We start from the raw sequence: 18180 nt of genomic DNA, 5'->3' as shown, positions 1-18180 counted from the left end.
AAAGATTATCTAATCATATCTAATGGCATCTAAGTGGCATTAGGAACAAATCTCCCATTGTGTTCCTGCTGGCTGCTTTTTTGTGATTTCTAGAAGCTTCTGTTTGTATCTCAGGTCATAAGTGGCCATGATTGATGGTTTCGATCTGGACAGAACAGGTATGGTTCACAGAGGTCATACACAACCATCACGCCTTTGTCAAACCCCTACTCTATGCCAGGCCTTGTGTTTGGCTGAGATTGGAAGAAAACTGTTACATGCTGTGTCATAAGAAAATTGGGACTGGGTTTTCAGAGAAAGAGAATTTAATCTGGAAGATAAAACTTGAAGTGGAAAAATTAGAGCTTACCAATTTCTCTGTACAACCTCCCATGGTCTGGAATGTTCTTTCCCACACATTCTACATGGGTGGTTCCTTGTTTTTATTCAGATCTTAATCAGATGTCACCTCCTCAGAGAGGCCTTCCTTGACCTCTGTAATCAAAGGTACCCATGCCACCCCCACCATCTAGTCACACTCTACCTCAGTATGAATTTTATTTTCCATGTGTCACACTAATTGAAATCATATAACTGTTTCCATCTCACTTATCTTTCTCTTCCCATTAGAATGTCTGCTCCATAAGGCCAGAGACTTTCTTATGCTTGGTGCTATATCACCAATAAAGTAGGAAGGAAGGAGGGATGGGGTAGGGTGTGGTGGAGGGAGAATAAAAAGTCAGAAGATTAAAAATGTGCTTATCAATCCTGGGCACTCCTGATATGATTACCAGTCTTATTATATGATTTAATATATTATATGATTACCAGTTCTTTCTCTTGCTCAATGAAATTGCTTTTGTTAAGAAATATATACACAGTATTTTCTTTAAAAACTGGCATCATGTAGTTTCAGCTTTACAGAGTGGCATTCTTTGACTTTATAAATTTGAATTTGGAAAGTAAGAGAATCCTGGCTATATTTACTGCTTTGATATATTGTGAAAATTAGTAAAAAAAAAAAAAAAGAAATACCACAATTGAACAGATGTCCTGACTTTTAGAGCCATACTAATTCCAGCAGTTTCATTCATAGAAAAACATAACTAGGAAATTAGGAGAGTAACATCAAATTAATTAACTCAACCAATGGTCATTGAGCAACCAGGGCTACAACCACAACCAGCCCTAGATTCAGACCCTGCTTTCACAGTGTGGAAATCTTTATTTCCTCAAGCTAAGAGAACAGGATGTAGCTAAACTACTTGTATTATAGTTTATTGTGTTTAAGTAGAGATTTGATATTGCATTTTATCATGTTCTTAGATTCATATAATTATCGGGATATTTGACCCTGTGAGTTGAAATACACAAATAGGAGGTGAAAAGTCTTGACTTCATATTCTTTTCTGCCATCTCAGACACTCTTCCTCAGCCACTCCATCCTTTCCAGCTGCCCCCAGCTGTCCCAGTCCCTTTCCTGCTAATAAACCTTCAAGTGTAAAAATCATGCATTGACTTAAAATCTCAGAGAAGACAGCTGTGGCATGACCCTGCAGGTCCTTCCCTCTCCTCCCCCTGTACTTCGCTGTTGCCCTGGAGAACCGTGTCACCCCACATCTGAACCTTTTATTTTTATAAATAGTAAAACTGTCAAGCTAAGTGGTGGTGCCTGAACAAACTGGTAATTAGAGCTGCCACTTGCTGACATAGTTCTTTTTATTTAGTCGACATAGTTATGTTGAAAGAACCAGTTTAACAGCCACAACCCTGCTTTTAGGTCTTAAAGAAGAGAATTTTAGTGTAAGTTGAATTTTAAAGTCCACCTTGATTTTCACATGAAAGGAGTATGTTCAGTCACCATTTTAAATAGACAACAGCATTAAATGTTGAAAACAGTATATCTGAATAGCTATATTTTATAATGCAGACATAGATAACTGACTATAAAAGAGTCTAATGTATGTTAGAATCTCAAAGTATGAAAGTAATGCTTGAGAGCTGCACGGTTTTGTTTCTTACGTGAGTGTTCTAATTAGGCATATAGATTCTACACAAAACTGGAGTTTTTAAGTCACAGGGTTTTAAATTACTGTTTGGTTTGTAATTAATTTTATTTAATGAACACTTTTCGTAGTGCTTGCTGTGTGTCAAGGATCTGTGCTAGCTGCTTTATAAATATTAACTGTATTAATCCTCATGTCAACTCTGTGAATAGGTATTATGTTAACCCCAGAGGTTTAGTGATTCACCTAAAGTCACATAGCTAGTAAATGTCAGAGCCAGCACAAAACCTGAGTTGTTGTCTGCAACTCCTGGGCCGTGCTCCTTTTGCACAAATACACTGAGAGTGAACAGGAGGGTCTTTATCTGTGTTAGGAGAGCATACCTGAAGCCAGCCTAATGACCCAACTTCATGTTTACATGCTCTTTTAATCCCATTTTGGGGTGACTTGAGGGCCCTTAGTTTCCCAAGTGCTTGAAGGATGTTCACACCACTTGCCTGTTTTAGTCAGTTGATGACCAAACATTGATGCCAGATTATTTGCCCACGGTGTGATTTTGCTTATGGAAAAAATTCTGAAAAGATAATTGGTTAAGTTGGTCATCCCTTCCAAGCAACTTTCTTTAAAAACTGTGTCAGAATAGTTGGAAAATACCATTGAAAGGATGATATAATGAAGGCTTGATGTTCTTTGATATTTATAAATGCCAAAGATATCAGAAACATGTAGATAGTGAAGGATTTAACAGATTAGTCTTTTTTTTTTTACTAAGGGAGAGCAGCTTTTTCAAAGATACTTTATTAAAGTAATTCTATAAACTTAAAAATATCCAAAGGTCAGAAAAAATTTTGATGACCTATTTCTGTTTTCAAACTGACCACAGAATTATTTTTTATCATAATTCAGATCTTAGCAAAGGCATTTTGTAAGGGAAGTGGACAAATGATAAAGAATTTTAGCCTGAATATTTCTGATAAGAAGGCTGTAAGAAACATTCATGTGCTCATGTATTTTTTCTTCCTAGGCTCCTGGCAGTGTTTAGTGACCTCGTTTATCTTTTCTAAAACTAACCCCTAATGATGGACAGTTTCCTATGTGAATAAGGTAGCCTCACATTTTTTCCAGATAATCAGGTAGTCACTTCATTTAACTTCCATTTCTGTGGTCATTATTTTCACAGCCTGCAGGCAACCAGCTTATGAAATCAACTCCCTGTTTTAATTCTGCTTATAAACCAGTCAAGTGTGGAGCTTATTCTGTTTTACCCACAAGCAGCCTTACATGATAATGGTGATGTGGTCTGAAAAGATGATTTTCCCTTGTATTTTTGTGTGCTGAGTTTTCAGATTCCAATTACCTATAGACCTGTTCTAAAGAACTTTAAAGACTTTCTTAATTGTGTACAGGATGTCTTTCCTCTAACAAAAAGTTCAAATGGAGTGGAGGCAGGGGGTTGAGTATGAACAGATGAAGGTGGGAAGACCATCAGAAAGTTACTCTTGTCACCTGGGAAAAAGATGTTTCTACAGTCCTCTTGCCTGGAAAACACCATGGACGGAGGAGCCTGGTGGGCTGTAGTCCATGGGGTCGCTAAGAGTCAGACATGACTGAGCAACTTCACTTTCACTTTTCACTTTCATGCATTGGAGAAGGAAGTGGCAACCCACTCCAATGTTCTTGCCTGGAGAATCCCAGGGACAGGGGAGCCTTGGTGGGCTGCCGTCTATGGGGTCGCACAGAGTTGGACACGACTGAAGCGACTTAGCAGCAGCAGCAGCACTCTAGCAATAGCAAGAAGAGTGGAGAAAGCCCGTTTGAATCCCAGCTCTGGGATTCAACTAGACTGAACCATTCTTTCCAACTAGACTGAACCATACTTTGACAGGAAAAAAATATTTTCTCAGTTTGTGATACTGACAGAAGATGAAGCTTCATTCTGTCAGGAAAAGTCTGTAGAGATATGTTCATATGCTTTAGAACAATTTGGAAAAAAAGATTATTTTCCTTAAAAAGCTCCCTCCCCCTAAAACTATATATGCTTCTGGCTCAACAAAACCTGGATACACATTGGATACTAAGTAGCAATAAAAGGGAGAGATGAAAGGTATATTAAGAATGAAAATTAAAAACTAGTTAATAAATCTCCTTGGGTATTTAGCATAATATTAAACATGCACTCCTACAGATTAAATTAGTAACATTCAACCTATTCTCTAGGTCAGTAGTCTAGATTAATACATAGTCTGTTCAAGATTCATATATTAATAACTATGCCTATGTTAGTGATCAAATATGTCATGAATAATAATATCTAAACTCATTTTCCTCCTGGGAGTGATTTCTAAAGATAATACAAATTGGGGGGGGACTCAAACATAATGAATGTCTTTGAAGGCATTTTCAGATTATTCCCATTGTCAATGCAAGGGCACAACACAGAAACCAAGTCCCCTTTACGGATGTAAGTCCCTACTGGAGGCCACAGCTGACCTCATCTTCCATTGGTTCATATGATCATCGATGGTAGATTCCTCACTGTGATCTTTCAGCACAGGATATTCAGAGCCTGTGTACTAAATCATCTCATGAAAGACAAAAGAAAAATGTTCAAGTGGACTTCTCCCTTGTGTACCAGGGCTAATTGACTTCAACAACAAGCAGCAAGGGAGAAAAGCATGTTATTCAGAAAAGAAGACAAAGAAAGTCAAGCATTTCTTAGTGATGAGAGCATGAGACCAAACATTAAATTTTGGAGGGCCTAGGGGCAGAGATTTAAATAAGACCTGAAACTTTTGAAAATAGTGAGAAAATGATGGCAGGGGGAAAGATGGTAATTTATAGTAAGATCAGGAAGATACTGTTAATTCAAGGGAGTAAAACAACTTACCTTTACTTCCGACTAGCTTAATATTGTTGACTTCTAGAATTCAACACCGTAAGAGAGTGTACCGTACCCCTAGCTACTATAGAACTCTTTATTTAATTTACAACAATCAAAAGAGGTGGGGAAAGGAGGTCCCAAACAGGGTAAAGAGGTGTTGGCAATGATGCCTACCATGTATATGAGAGCACTGGAACCTCAGAAGACAAGCCCACATCTGAGCCCAGAGATCTGAGGGAACAGAGACAAGTGGGAAAACAGGGTCCCGGGAAGGGGAGCTGTGAGGAGCATCCAAGGGCCCTAACTCAAGTGGGAGGGGGATAGCTAGAAGGGATCTCAGATAGGGAGTCCAGAGCAGATGGATGGATTTGGACAAGTGACACAGTGCTTAATCTGAGGCCAAGGTTGCTAGTTTCCTGTTCTGAGTAAGCAGCGAACATTAGTGGGAATGCAGAGAAAGCCAGAGTGAGGCCAGGCTTTGTAGGTTGTGGTAGCTATTGGTGTTGGCAGAAGCGGCTAGGACTGCTTCCCAGCTGGGCTTCACTTTGCTATTCGAAGTCACAGGTAATTAGACATGTTTGAATCTGTCTTGCGACATCTTCTGGAACATAATAGACCTGTTGTGGCTCCCTTACAGATTACCTATATTTCCAGGAACTTGTCCAAGCTTTATTTACTCACTCACCTTCCCAAGTTCTACTGAAAACTCTGTGCAGGTGTGAAGTGGGTTGATGGGGGCCGATATTAAAGATGAAGTTGGCATGACTCCGTAGCCCAAGGAACTCACTGCCTTATAGCAAAATAAATGAGACTGAGGCAATTACACACTCAGGGTGCAGTGTGACAGCTTCGACGAGTAGCAAAGCCAAGGGTTCGATTATTTTTCCTTCCCGATTCTGTGATCTGAGGCAATTACTTCAGAGTTTCTGCACTGGTATCATGTCTGCCACTACATCTCCTCTGTGTCTGATCATTTGGTAGATGCTGAATAAATATTGCTGTTACTGTTATCAAAGCACCACTAAAAGAATGCAAGTGTGGTATAAATCAAAGGCAATTTCTTACGAAATGGAAAGTTAAGAATGATAACACCTCACAGAATTATTGTGAAAACTATAAATAAGCCTTTATTACCAAATTACATAAACACACAAAGAATAACCATTGTTAAATTCTACTCGTACTTGAAGTAAAAAGGGAAACAATTGTTGCTTATTATTTAAAAAAACTAAATATAGCTGCTTTTTTTTTTTTGATGCCTAAGAGTGAGTAGTAAATTTTTCCCCGAGAATGCTCAGTGGGCTTTTTCATTACCTTGGGCACCCACAAGTAAGAGTCTTGTGAATTTGGGGGCTTGGAGCACGTCTGGTTTATAAGGTTGTTTCTCACTTACTGTAAAATCTTTGTGTAGCATATTTTGAAAAACTTATAAGAAGTTATAGCAAATTAATCTCCAGATGTGCTCCCAATAGAGGAGGTTCAAGCCCATTGTTAAGAGTCTTAGAGTGGAGGTCTAGGCCGGCAGTGTCATCGAGATACCGAGTTGAGAGGCCCCAGAATACTCTGGGCACTCAGGTTACACCAATAAATGTGGCCCAAGGAAAATAAGGCCTGATGAATAACAGCTTTTCACACCATCAGAAAGACCACAGGCCACAACTTGTATGATCCAGGGAGGAGTTAGCACCCAGTCTATCCCCATCTTGGACCGCTACAGACACAAGATAGCTCCAGCCCTTTTCCTACCCCACCCTCAGCTTAGCCTTACCAATGGATCGGTCATTCAGTCTGTCAATCAGGAAGACCTCACTGAGTGTCCTTGGTGAAGTCAGGATGGTGTCAGGCTCGCTCCGAGCTGTACAGAACAAGGTCGTCAGGTTGAGCCTGCCAGGAGGCAGCTAGTTGTTGAACTGCCCCAGCTGTAGAGGTCCTGCCCATTCATCCGTGCTCTGTGCTCCACTTGCAGAGGATTCCACAGGCAACAAAGATTCTGGCCAAGAGTCGGAGTCTATTCCAGAATATACGGCGGAAGAGGAGCGGGAAGACAACCGGCTGTGGAGGACCGTGGTGATCGGAGAACAGGAGCAGCGGATTGACATGAAGGTCATCGAGCCCTATAGGAGAGTCATTTCTCACGGAGGTAGTGGAGCTCTGCAAATCTGGGAAGCCGGGAGCCCATATATATTTTTTTTATTAGAAAACCAAACTAGGGTTCTCTGCAGCATGACATCCCTAATAATGTTGATGCTATTAGACAGTCAACATTCAGGGCACTGTAGAACTGCGTGTATTATTCATATGCAATTCAGTGAACACTGGAAAGTCTACTACACAAAAGTAACTTTCCAAGGTGAAAGATGCCTTTCACACCACATATGATAGCTGTCATCTGTGCAAATTTCTTGAAAGCCACAGTTGTCCAATTCAATGGCGTCTGTATGGAATTTCTATGGATTGCTTGTAGGGTTTTACCTGAATTGTTTTCAGGTTTGTTTTCAACATGGCCTGCAGTAAGAGGTGCTTTTAATTCCAGAACAATCTTTTGAATTCTCTTCAGAAGCTTTAGGAAATCTTTTGAGACTCAGCCTGGTCCCTTTCCCACCCCACCCCATTTAAAGTTTGCTTTTCTGTAAACTCCATTACCTCTGTGCCTGACAGTAGCTCGCTCTAGCCACAGTCTCCACCTGCTTCATGAGGGACAAGGGAGAGAAAAAGCTCTGTTTTGTATTTTCACTTCTGTCTTGGAACTACAGGAGCCTGAATTTTGGACTCCCAAAAAGTAAATAACACAGACGACACATTGAACATTGTCAACTTCAGAAAATATAAGTGGCTTTTGGAGCATTTTTCTTTTTTTTTTTTTTTGCTGCTGCATGTACAACGCTCCTGCAGTCCTAAGGCACCACCCTAACAACTCAGCTGTTCTAGGAAAAGTGTAAGCTGACAAGGCAATTGTTCTGTCTTCCTTAACAAGGACAGGGGAATAAGTGTCTTGGCACTACACTGAACCTCGAGCTTTGGTTTCCTATCAAGCAGAAGGATGTTTTGCTTTTTCCTTCCAAGTCCCCTTCACCACAGATTTCCCACTTTCTGCCCCATGTATTGCTCCCTCCATGTAAGTAGCAAGACCACCCAGGGCTCCCACCCATGACGGAGAAGGGAAACGCCTATGGGTGTTCCTGGCCCCAACCTTCCTTTTTCACTATATGAGCTGAAATGGTAACATGGCCCAGTGAGAGCTCCTCTAAGACCTTTCCCACAGGCCTCTAGAATGAGAACAGGCTTAATCTTGCTGAAAATGACAGGCAGCTGGCCATAGAGTCAGTCCTGTTGTTCTTCTAATGAAAACCACAATCCGAAATCATCTAGATTTTCCCAGAAGATCCTTTACACCACCCGTCAGGTATTTTTGATTTGTTTGCTTTTTAGAAAAAAAAGAAAACAAAGGCTACTATAAACTAGCCTGTGTACATTCTAAAAAGTACAAGAAATGTAGAAAAGTCTGTTAAAGTAAATCGAAGTCGCCCAGTGACATTCCCTGTACATTTTACCATTCAGGTCATAAATTAGTAGTCCCTTTGTTGTAAAGAAGGCAGGCTCATGGCTCCCATGCTTTTATAAGGCCAAGTTCTCATTAGCTCAGCAGACTGGCCTGCTTATTCTCTCAACCACAGTGAAGTTGGGTGGATGGAGCCCATGGTTCTATTGCCTGAATCAGGATAGAGTGATTATCGTCAGCACGCTGGAGTCCAAAAAAGGGACTGCTTCTGCCCATCATATTCTTTGCAAAAACACCTGCTAGCTCAGGGATAACCTGGTTTGCTGTGCCCTTCCTCCCTGCCACCCCCTCCCACTGGCACTTGCTCCTCTCCGTTCCGTGTTGTGAGCTCCTTATTTGTCTGTGTGACCGTCTGGTTTGTTGGAGAGAGAAGGCTGCCTTCCCTCTCTGCCTGGCTCTGCCTCGGCCTTCTCCAGGCGCCGGCCTGCATGATGTGCCTCTGGCTGCACCCAGCAGATCATGAGCGAGATGCCACCTTTTCCTCCACCCTGACCAGCCTTTTGTTCTGTAGGTAAAGACAGTTCACATGTTACTTCTGAATTTGCCAAAGCTTTGCTGTCTTGGAAACTCATATCACTTTCTCAGACCTTAATGATGACACTCCCTAGTTCTCAGTCCATTGAGTTTGTCACCCTGGCTTCTGATGAGCATTTAAAAAGCAGTGCCCAGAGTGAACAGAGATGTCATTTTGGTGTCTGGCACTTTGCTATGAGAACGTTTTCTCATTCAGGCCAGAAAGAAAGTGCCAGCTGTCTGGTGCTCTGGACAGCTAGCTGGGAGTGATTAAAAGCACTGCTGAGGTCTGCTGCAAAGCCAGGCCCTGCAAGTGTCTGCACCAGTTGGGAACATCTGTGTGAGAGAGCAGTATTTGAACAAATAACTCAGCCTTCAGCTTTGGTGACTTCATATGAGCTGTGGCCAGAGGCCCTGTACACCGTGTAGAAGAACAGAGTTCAAGACCCATCTTGATCACTACTCACACTGTGACCTTGGTCATCACTTGACTCTCTTGGGCCTTGGTTACTTCCTCAGTAAGAAAAGGGTGATCTCAAAGTCAGTGTCACCTCCTGAGAGCCCATGAGTAACATTCCTGCCATCTGCTTATACAGAAAAGCAAGGAGAGGTCTGGGTGGTTTGGATTAGCCCACAGTGAGGGGTTGCTTTGAGGCTAGAACTGGCATTTTGGAACCTGAAGCAGGGAACACAATTAAATAGCCAAGGGCACTCATGCTAACGTGTTGTAACGAGGAGTCTCCTGTCTTGTGTTTTTACTTCTCATTTCATTATAGGAGACTCAGGTAACCCTCTGCAGTGTTGCTGGACAAATGATCCTGGAAAGGCTGAGGAGAAGAGTTGCAGGCTGGTGTGTGTGTGTGTATGTTTTGTTGCGCCTGTGGCATCTTTCCTTCTCTCTCCATTCCATTTGCTGGCCAGCAAACTTGTGTTCCGTCCCTTTCATGCCTGTCTGTCCTGCCTCAGGTAAGGTTTGCATCGTTGCTTCTGAGGGTCCCAGGAGACACCACGGTGGGCTAGCTCACACACCTCAGCAGATATACTCTGAATTCACCTCACTGTTATTGAGAAGAGAGTCTGATAAAATACATGGTCTAAAAAGCCAAACTTCACTTGAACTTTGCACTCGCTGACAGGGAACTTCACTTGAGTAAGCCGCATATTTAGCATAGAAACTGGGTTAGCTGACCTCCTTGGAGGCATTGGCAAAGAACAAAATTCAAATGGTCCTATTCATTCACGTTATTGCACTTTGCCAGCAGTTGCTGTCTGGAATAGCTCCAAAGCCTGACAGTGATGGCGCGGCTCTTGATTTAGAAGGAAAACTTTCATGACAAAATCTTTCTTTTTCTCTTTCCTTCCTTACACACTACATCTCCTCATTGCCTTCTCTTTCTTTTGCCTCTTCTTCTCTTCCTACAAATCCTCTGCCCACAAATGTAAAATCCATCATTTGTCAATTTCAGTGATTTCTATAGAGAGGGCCATTCCCAACTTAGACACTCATCAGGACATGGTAAGTTGACCATTCAGTATTCCTTTGGCTAAATAAACTCAAGCAAACGCATTACTACAACATTCCAAGGATAGACAGCAGTGACACAAAGAGATGAATTGCCATTTAAGATGACTTCTGAAATAGTTTATAAACCTCAGTCTTTTCTTAAAAAAAAAAAATTCTTAGAAATTCTCTAGAAATAGAAAAAGAAATCAAACAAACTGAGCAGTCATGATCTCGAAATTATCCTGACACCCTGGAGCCTGACATCTACATTTAAAGTTTTTAAATTTAAATTTTATTTTTATTAGAGTATAGTTGATTTACAATGTTGTGTTAATTTCAGGTGTATAGCAAAGTTATTCAGTTATATTCTTTTTCAGATTCTTTTCCCATATGGGTTATTACAGAATATTGAGTAGAGTTCCCTGTGCCAGACAGTAGGTCTTCGTTGGTTGTCTGTTTTAAGTATAGCAGTATGTACATGTCAATTTCTCCTTTTATGGCTGTTAGCATTTGCCTCATATATTGAGTTGCTCATGCATTTGGTGTATGTATATTTACAACTGTTACATCTTCTTCTTGGATTGATCCCTTGATCATTATGTATTGTCCTTCTTTCTCTCCTAACAGTCTATTTTGTCTATCAGTATTGCTGCTCCAGCTTTCTTTTGATTTTCATTTGCATAGAATACCTTTTCCCATCTCCTGACTTTCAGTCTCTTTGCATCCTCAAGGGCTGAAGTAGGTCTGTTATAGACAGCATTTATACATGTTTTGCTTGTGTATCCATTCAGCCAGTCTATATCTTTGGGTTGGAGCATTTAATCCATTTACATTTAAAGTCAACCCACTCCAGTACTCTTGCCTAGAAAATCCCATGGGTGGAGGAGCCTGGTAGGCTGCAGTCCATGGGGTCGCTAAGGGTCGGACACGACTGAGTGACTTCACTTTCACTTTTCACTTTCACACATTGGAGAAGGAAATGGCAACCCACTCCAGTGTTCTTGCCTGGAGAATCCAAGGGACGGGGGAGCTTGGTGGGCTTCCGTCTGTGGGATCACACAGAGTCGGACACGACTGAAGTGACTTAGCAGCAGTAGCAGCATGTTCTTATTGCCATCTTGTTAATTGCTTTGGATTTGTTTTTGTAGGTTCTTTTCCCTTTTTTGTTCTCTTGTGATTAGATTACTATCTTTAGTATGGTATTTGGATTACTTTTTCTTGTGTGTTAATCTATTGTAGATTTTTCTTTTGCAGTTCCTACAAGCTTTTGATATAGCAGTTTCTATATGTATATACACATACACAAGATTGGTTTAAGTTGCTAGTCTCTTAATTTCAAATGCATTTCCAATATCCTGCATTTGTACTCTCCTTACAATTGCTGGTTTTGTTATATTATTTGTGTGTGGATCATTTCATACCTTTACTGTATGTCTGCCTTTACTGGTGAGCTTTTCCATTTTTAATTTTCCTGTTTCTTGTATTGGCCTTTTCTTTTCTGCCTGGAGAAGTTCCTTTAGCATTTGTTGTAATATGGGTTTGGTGGTGGTGAATTTTCTCAACTTTCGCTTGTCTATAAAACTTCTGATTTCTCTATTGAATCTGAACAAGCCTTGCTGGGTATAGTGTTCTTCATTGTAGATTTTGCCTTTTACCACTGTAAATAACCCTGCCAGTTCCTTCTCGATTGCAGTTTCTGCTGAAAGATCAGCTGATAACCTTATGGGGATTCCCTTGTATTTTATTTATTGCTTTTCCCTTGTTGATTTTAATATTTTCTCTTTGTCTTTTTGTCAGTTGGATTAATATGTGTCTTTGAGTGTTCCTTCTTGGGTTTATCATGTATGGGACTCTCTGCATGTCCTGGACTTTGAGTGTTTCCTTTTTCATATTAGGGAAATTTTTGGCTATTTTCTCTTCAAATATTTTCTCAGGCCCTCTCTCTCTCTCGTCTCCTTCTGGGACCCCCATAATGTGAAAAGTGTTTGTCACTCAATCGTGTCTGACTCTTTGCAACCCCATGGACTGTATCCTGCTAGGCTTCTCTGTCCATGGAATTCTCTAGGTGAGAATACTGGATTGGGTAGCCATTCCCTTCTCTAGGGAATTTTTCTGAACCAGGGATCAAACCTGGGTCTCCTGCATTGTAGGCAGATTCTTTACCATCTGAGCCACCAGGGAAGCCTGATAATGTGAATGTTGGTGTGTTTAATGAATGGCAACCCACTCCAGTATTCTTGCTTGGAGAATGCCATGGACAGAGGAACCAGCTGGGCTGCGTCCTCATTTCTTTTCATTCTTCTTTCTTTATTATGTTCCACGGCAGTGATGTCTACCATTCTGTCTTCCAGCTTACTTATGCGTTCTTCCTCATTTACTCTGCTGTTGATTCCTTCTAGTGAATTTTTCATTTCACTTACTGTTCATCTCTGTTTGTTCTTGAAAGCATCTAGGTCTTTATTAAACATTTCTTGTATCCTGTCTGTACCTCCATTCTTTTTCTGAGATCTTCGATCATCTTTACTATTACTACTTCGAATTCTTTTTCAGGTAGACTGCCTAGCTCCACTTCACTTAGCTGTTCTGGTGTTTTATCTTGTTCCTTTGTTTGGAAGATATTTGTCTGTTTTTGTGGTCATCTCCATTCCTCCATCTGGAGGAAGCCCCTATTCCAGATGCAAGGCTGCAATTCTTGGTTCGGGTGTCTGCCCCCTGGTGGGTGAGGTTGGTCCAGGGACTTGTGCAGGCTTCCTGGTGGGAGGGATTGGTGCCTGCTCACTGGTGGGTGGAGTTGGGTTTTGTCCCTCTGGTGGGCAGGGCCTTATAAATATACCCTTATAATATACCCTTAAAGGGGTATATTTTTAGCTAACTATCTGCTGGTGGGAGGGGCTATGTTTCCACTCTGTTGGTTATTTGGCCCTGAGCATGCAGGTTGCTGAGTGGGCCCAGGTCTCAGTGCCAAAATGGTGACCTCCAGGAGAGCTCATACCAATGGGTATTCTCTGGGATGTCCACCACCAGTGTCCTTACCCCACAATGAGCTACTGCCAACCATGCCTCCCCAGGAGACCCTCCAAGACCTGTAGGCAGGTGCTTTGCCCTGGGCCCCAATGCACATTAAACCGTGTGTGTCCTCCCAGAGTGAAGTCTCTGTGTCCCCTAGTACTATGGAACTCCTGTACTGAAGCGCCACTGGCCTTCCAAGCCAAATGCTCTTGAAGGCTCCTCCTCCCAATACCAGACCCCCAAGCTGGGGAGTCTGACGTGAGGCTCACTACTCTTACTCCTGTGGGAGGACCTCTGCAATATAATTATTTTCTAGTATGTGGTTCACACACCCAGGAGGTCTGAAATTTGATTATATTTTGAAAGAGTCCCTTCCACTGCCTCTTGTGACTTCTTCTTTGTCTTTGGGTAGAGAATATCTTTTTTTGGGTGCGGGGGAGGAGATAGGATTGAGTCTTTTTTGTTGATGATTGTTCAGCAGTTCGTTGTGATTCTGGTGTTTTCATTGAGAGGAGATGTGCCCAAGTCCTTCTACTCTGCCATCTTGTCTCTGCCTCTCCTGGTGTCTCTCAGAAGGATGCTTTTATACTGTTATTTAAGATGGATTCATTATGTCTATTTTCTCTTGTAACGAACTCTCTTTTTTGTTGCACTGAGCCTTAACTGCATGTTTCAGTGGAGTTAGGATTAATGTCATTAAGCCACCCTATCCTTTGTGGATTTCTATTCAGTTATGAATCTTCCTAAATGAAATTGTGGAACAAACACTTCTTGTATGAAAATATATCTCCTATGCCATTTTCCTTCATACCACCTTCTTTAAAAAGTTGGCAAAATACCTATATATTGGAAAAGATGGGACTAAAGCAAAAAATCCAGAGGGAAGCTACTGCAGTCCCGTTTTGCAAACGTGTTGCATCAGGTATACACTTATAGGTAGCATCTTCTGAGGTATGTAGCATTATCTGCAGCAGCCTCAAATTAGTAATATACACAAACCCATCATTTGATGTATTTTTAGTTGGTATCACTTTCTTCCCCCAGCTCTTTTGTGGCAGAGTCATACTCTCTATCCTTGTAGAAAACATCTCATTAAACTGCTTTTCGAGAGTTAAGCCCATCCAAATCTATATCTAGCCAGTATTTTACTGCCTTGTAATCACCAGAGGGGTATTTAGAGTTCTGAAAAAATGAAACATGCCAAATTCTGATCAGGCTTGAGGGTGTGTACTGTCCTCCTACTGAAAGTTTTGAGGAAATCTCTAATGTTTCTAAAACCTAGAACTATGTTATATGATACAATCACAGATATTTTTAAATGGATGTTAATAACTTAAAGTATAGTGCATTGCTTCCATTTTTAAGTCTGGAAGGCACGTGAGATTCTATAGACAAATTTGTGGAGACTTGACCAACACCTGCCACATGTTTCAAAGATGAGTTTTCAAGGAACATAGAGTTTACCTCAACTAGGACAGACTAAAAAGGATCAAATAGACCCTCTCTCTTAGCCAGTAAAGGAAAGAGTGTTATATAGATTAGCTTTTTTATTGTATAAATTAGAAGCCCTTAAGTCAAAAACTGTTGCCTCACCATCCTTTGTTTTTAAGTTGAATATTTATAACCCACTTATATGACTATGTACAGTACATATAATCATCCATAATACATGGGTGCCCTATATATGCAAATATATTCACACTATGTATTGTATCTTAACCACTGCAAGATAATTATATGCGTATATACTTATAGAAGTATATAGTCTTTATAATGGTCACTTAAAGATATATCTAATTCATCCACATACATACACTTGCCAAGGCCTCCAGATTTATCCTTTAGGTTAAATATTATCTTGTTAAGAGTTTCAGTTGGTTACAAATGTCTTTTTGTTTGTCCCCCAGGATACTATGGGGACGGCCTAAATGCTATCATTGTCTTTGCCGCCTGTTTTCTGCCAGACAGCAGTCGGGCGGACTACCACTATGTCATGGAAAATCTTTTCCTGTGAGTGATGCTTACAATAAAATGCTTTGAGTTAATGTCTGTGGGGATGCAATGGCAGATAGAACATCTTTAATAAAAGGAAACAGATGATGTAGAATATTCTAAGCCTTTGATTAAAAATCAATGAAATCTGTATCAAGGAAAATTGCTCGAGACTAAAAGCTTCAGAGGAGCTGTTTTGTCAGTAGAATGCACTGAAAACAAAATGAATACAGTTTGGCCCGTATTTTAAAATTTTGTAACTTTTTTTTTGGGTGAAGTGTTATTTTGGTTCCCTGATAACATGTTCTTAGTCAACTGATAATAACCTGACTTCATTTATATCTGCCTTTATTTAATCTGACTTGCCCTTTAGTATATAATAACATTGCTGATATTTTTGAAAGTTGGGTTTCTAACCCACAGATTTTTCAAGTGTACCTGCATTAAAAAAAAAGAAAAGAAAAGATAACTGTGCAAATAAATGAGTAATACTCTCAGAGAAGTGATCTTAGGTAACTGCATTCTTCTCAAGAAGAAGAGGTAATATGTACATTCTTAAATGTTATGCACCCTGTAATTTAAATATTATATAATTATGGTTAAATAAGATGAACTCTATCATGTGGGAACTGAAAACACTTCTCTTCCTTCCTGTGATCAGATATGTAATAAGCACTTTAGAGTTGATGGTAGCTGAAGACTATATGATTGTGTACTTGAATGGTGCAACCCCAAGGCGGAAGATGCCAGGGCTAGGCTGGATGAAGAAATGTTACCAGATGATTGACAGACGGTATGTGGGGCTCCATTAGCTAATCACTATTTTGACTTCCTCAATAACTCCCATCTCCAGTAACCTTTTAATTTACCAAAAAGGCAGTCACAATTCAGGAACATTGAATTAATGCTGATTTGAGATAATAAATTTTAAAATCTTAATCAAAGTATCACTCAAATTTTAAATAAAGCAAATCTTCCCCAGATTTTGATAAATGTCACTAATCTCAAACTTGGCGACAAGCATTTTAAAGAATGCTTATGCTGTTGCCATAGGCAGGTGCAATTTGAGCTGATAAATCAAAGTCCATGATTCTTCACTGGTATCAGGTGACCTTGCTGCCCTTTTTGTGCTCTAGGACTGTTGTGACTCCGAGAACCCATGTGCCCTTATTTCAACCTTCACTGTTAATTCAGGCCCATTTGGTGACTGTGCACCCCTTCCTCAAGATACATCACTTCTATTCATACTGGTTTTATTAGAACCAAACACATTGTTGCCATCTATAGGAAAACTGTCATAATAAGCATACAAATTTATGATGTCTTCTATAGTGTGGCTTCCTCTCAGATGTGGCTCCCTGCAAAGCAACATGTGAGTGCCCTAATATAGTAATTAAAATCCGTTAATCATCCAAACATACATACAGTAGCATTGCTAATGCTGAAAAATATGCCAGGATATCCAAAATGTTAATCTGAAGGCCAAATAACCACATGCTTTCATTATACACAGGAAGAAACCCAGGCTCAGTAGAACAGGGTATTCATTTCAAAATATTAAAAATAATGCTGACAAAAATGAATAGCATTGTCAAACAAAAATATTCCATGACGGTTACAGATTTATGCACTCCAAGAGTATGACTATTCTATTTCACATTTATTTCTGTGGGAAAATGAGGTTTGAATTATGCAAGTTTCAAATTATATCTCAAAGGCATTCTTTGTATTAATCATTGCATTCTATACCTGCCTACCAGATGATAGTAACTTACATAAGAACTCCCTAATATTTATATAAATATATATATACACACACACACATACTTTAATTCCCATTCAAAATAGGTTATGAGTAAATTTTTTTCTTTTTCAAATAGGTTGAGGAAGAATTTAAAATCATTCATCATTGTTCATCCATCCTGGTTCATCAGAACAATCCTTGCAGTTACACGACCTTTCATAAGGTATAGTCATTATTACAGTAAAAGTACTAGTTTTTTAAAGAATGTAATTCATTGTTCCTCTACACAAAAATTCATAAACCAAGAAAGTATTTAGGATAATATGTTTTGCCTCTGTCTTTCCTGAAAATATACTTTGGACTGCCCAGCAAGAGACTCTAAGAGTGAGTATATTTTCATAATGATGATTTTTCCCCTGTAATTATAAAACATGGCCTCTATATTGCCTGCTATAAACACAGAAAATGAAATAGTGAGTTTTCCGTGCCATATGACAAAAGGGAATAGATAGTACCATTAAAGAAATAAGGGCTTCCCTGACAGCTCAGTTGGTAAAGAATCCACCTGCAATGCAGGAGACCTGGGTTCATTCCCTGGGTTAGGAAGATCCCCTGGAGAAGGGAAAGGCTACCCCACTCTAGTATTCTGGTCTGGAGAATTCCATGTACTGTATAGTACATGGGGTCTCAACGAGTCAGACACAGCTGAGCAACTTTCTCACACATTAAAGAAATATGGTATTTTGTAAAGAATCAAAGAGGTGGAGTACCATGACAATGGAAATTAAAGACACCTCAAGGACACAAACATAAGCCAGACCTTAACTGTTTTGTTTCTTCTGAACAAATACCATGTAGGTCACCTAAAGTGGGTTAAGAGTCTGTGCAGCCATTTTGAGAGCTTTGTTTTGATCATCCATGAGGCTTCTTGGTTTAAATTCACTTCAAATCAGTAAATATTTGTTCATCATCTATTTTGTGTTAGATGCTATA

The 18180-nt window shown here is 40.1% G+C and overlaps 1 protein-coding gene and 1 long non-coding RNA gene across 8 annotated transcripts in view; one reads left to right on the top strand and one right to left on the bottom strand.

The window, feature by feature from the left end:
- PRUNE2 (prune homolog 2 with BCH domain) overlaps positions 1–18180 on the top strand; it is a 308955-nt gene that overhangs the window by 266621 nt on the left and 24154 nt on the right. For 5 of the 6 annotated variants that reach the window (XM_055426912.2, XM_055426909.2, XM_055426908.2 and 2 more), the window contains 4 exons: positions 6833–7006; positions 15359–15461; positions 16105–16236; positions 17324–17410. In XM_055426912.2, coding sequence (XP_055282887.2) covers positions 6833–7006; positions 15359–15461; positions 16105–16236; positions 17324–17410 — 496 coding nt within the window. Of the gene's footprint in view, positions 1–6832; positions 7007–9714; positions 10059–15358; positions 15462–16104; positions 16237–17323; positions 17411–18180 lie in introns of those variants that run through there. The other variant, XM_055426910.2, reaches the window with a different exon arrangement.
- Positions 6887–18180, bottom strand: part of LOC148777336 (uncharacterized) — a 47926-nt gene continuing 36632 nt past the window's right edge. For both annotated transcript variants that reach the window (XR_016037844.1, XR_016037845.1), the window contains exon 5: positions 6887–7025. This is a non-coding gene — a long non-coding RNA (uncharacterized LOC148777336). The remainder of the gene's footprint in view (positions 7026–18180) is intronic.

The sequence above is a fragment of the Moschus berezovskii genome, chromosome 7 (genome assembly GCF_049115385.1).
Source record: "Moschus berezovskii isolate FMDL1 chromosome 7, NW_MosBer_1.0, whole genome shotgun sequence".
NCBI lineage: Eukaryota > Metazoa > Chordata > Mammalia > Artiodactyla > Moschidae > Moschus > Moschus berezovskii.
The sequence above is the reverse complement of the archived record's forward strand: the minus strand, read 5'-3'. Positions and strand labels throughout refer to the sequence as shown.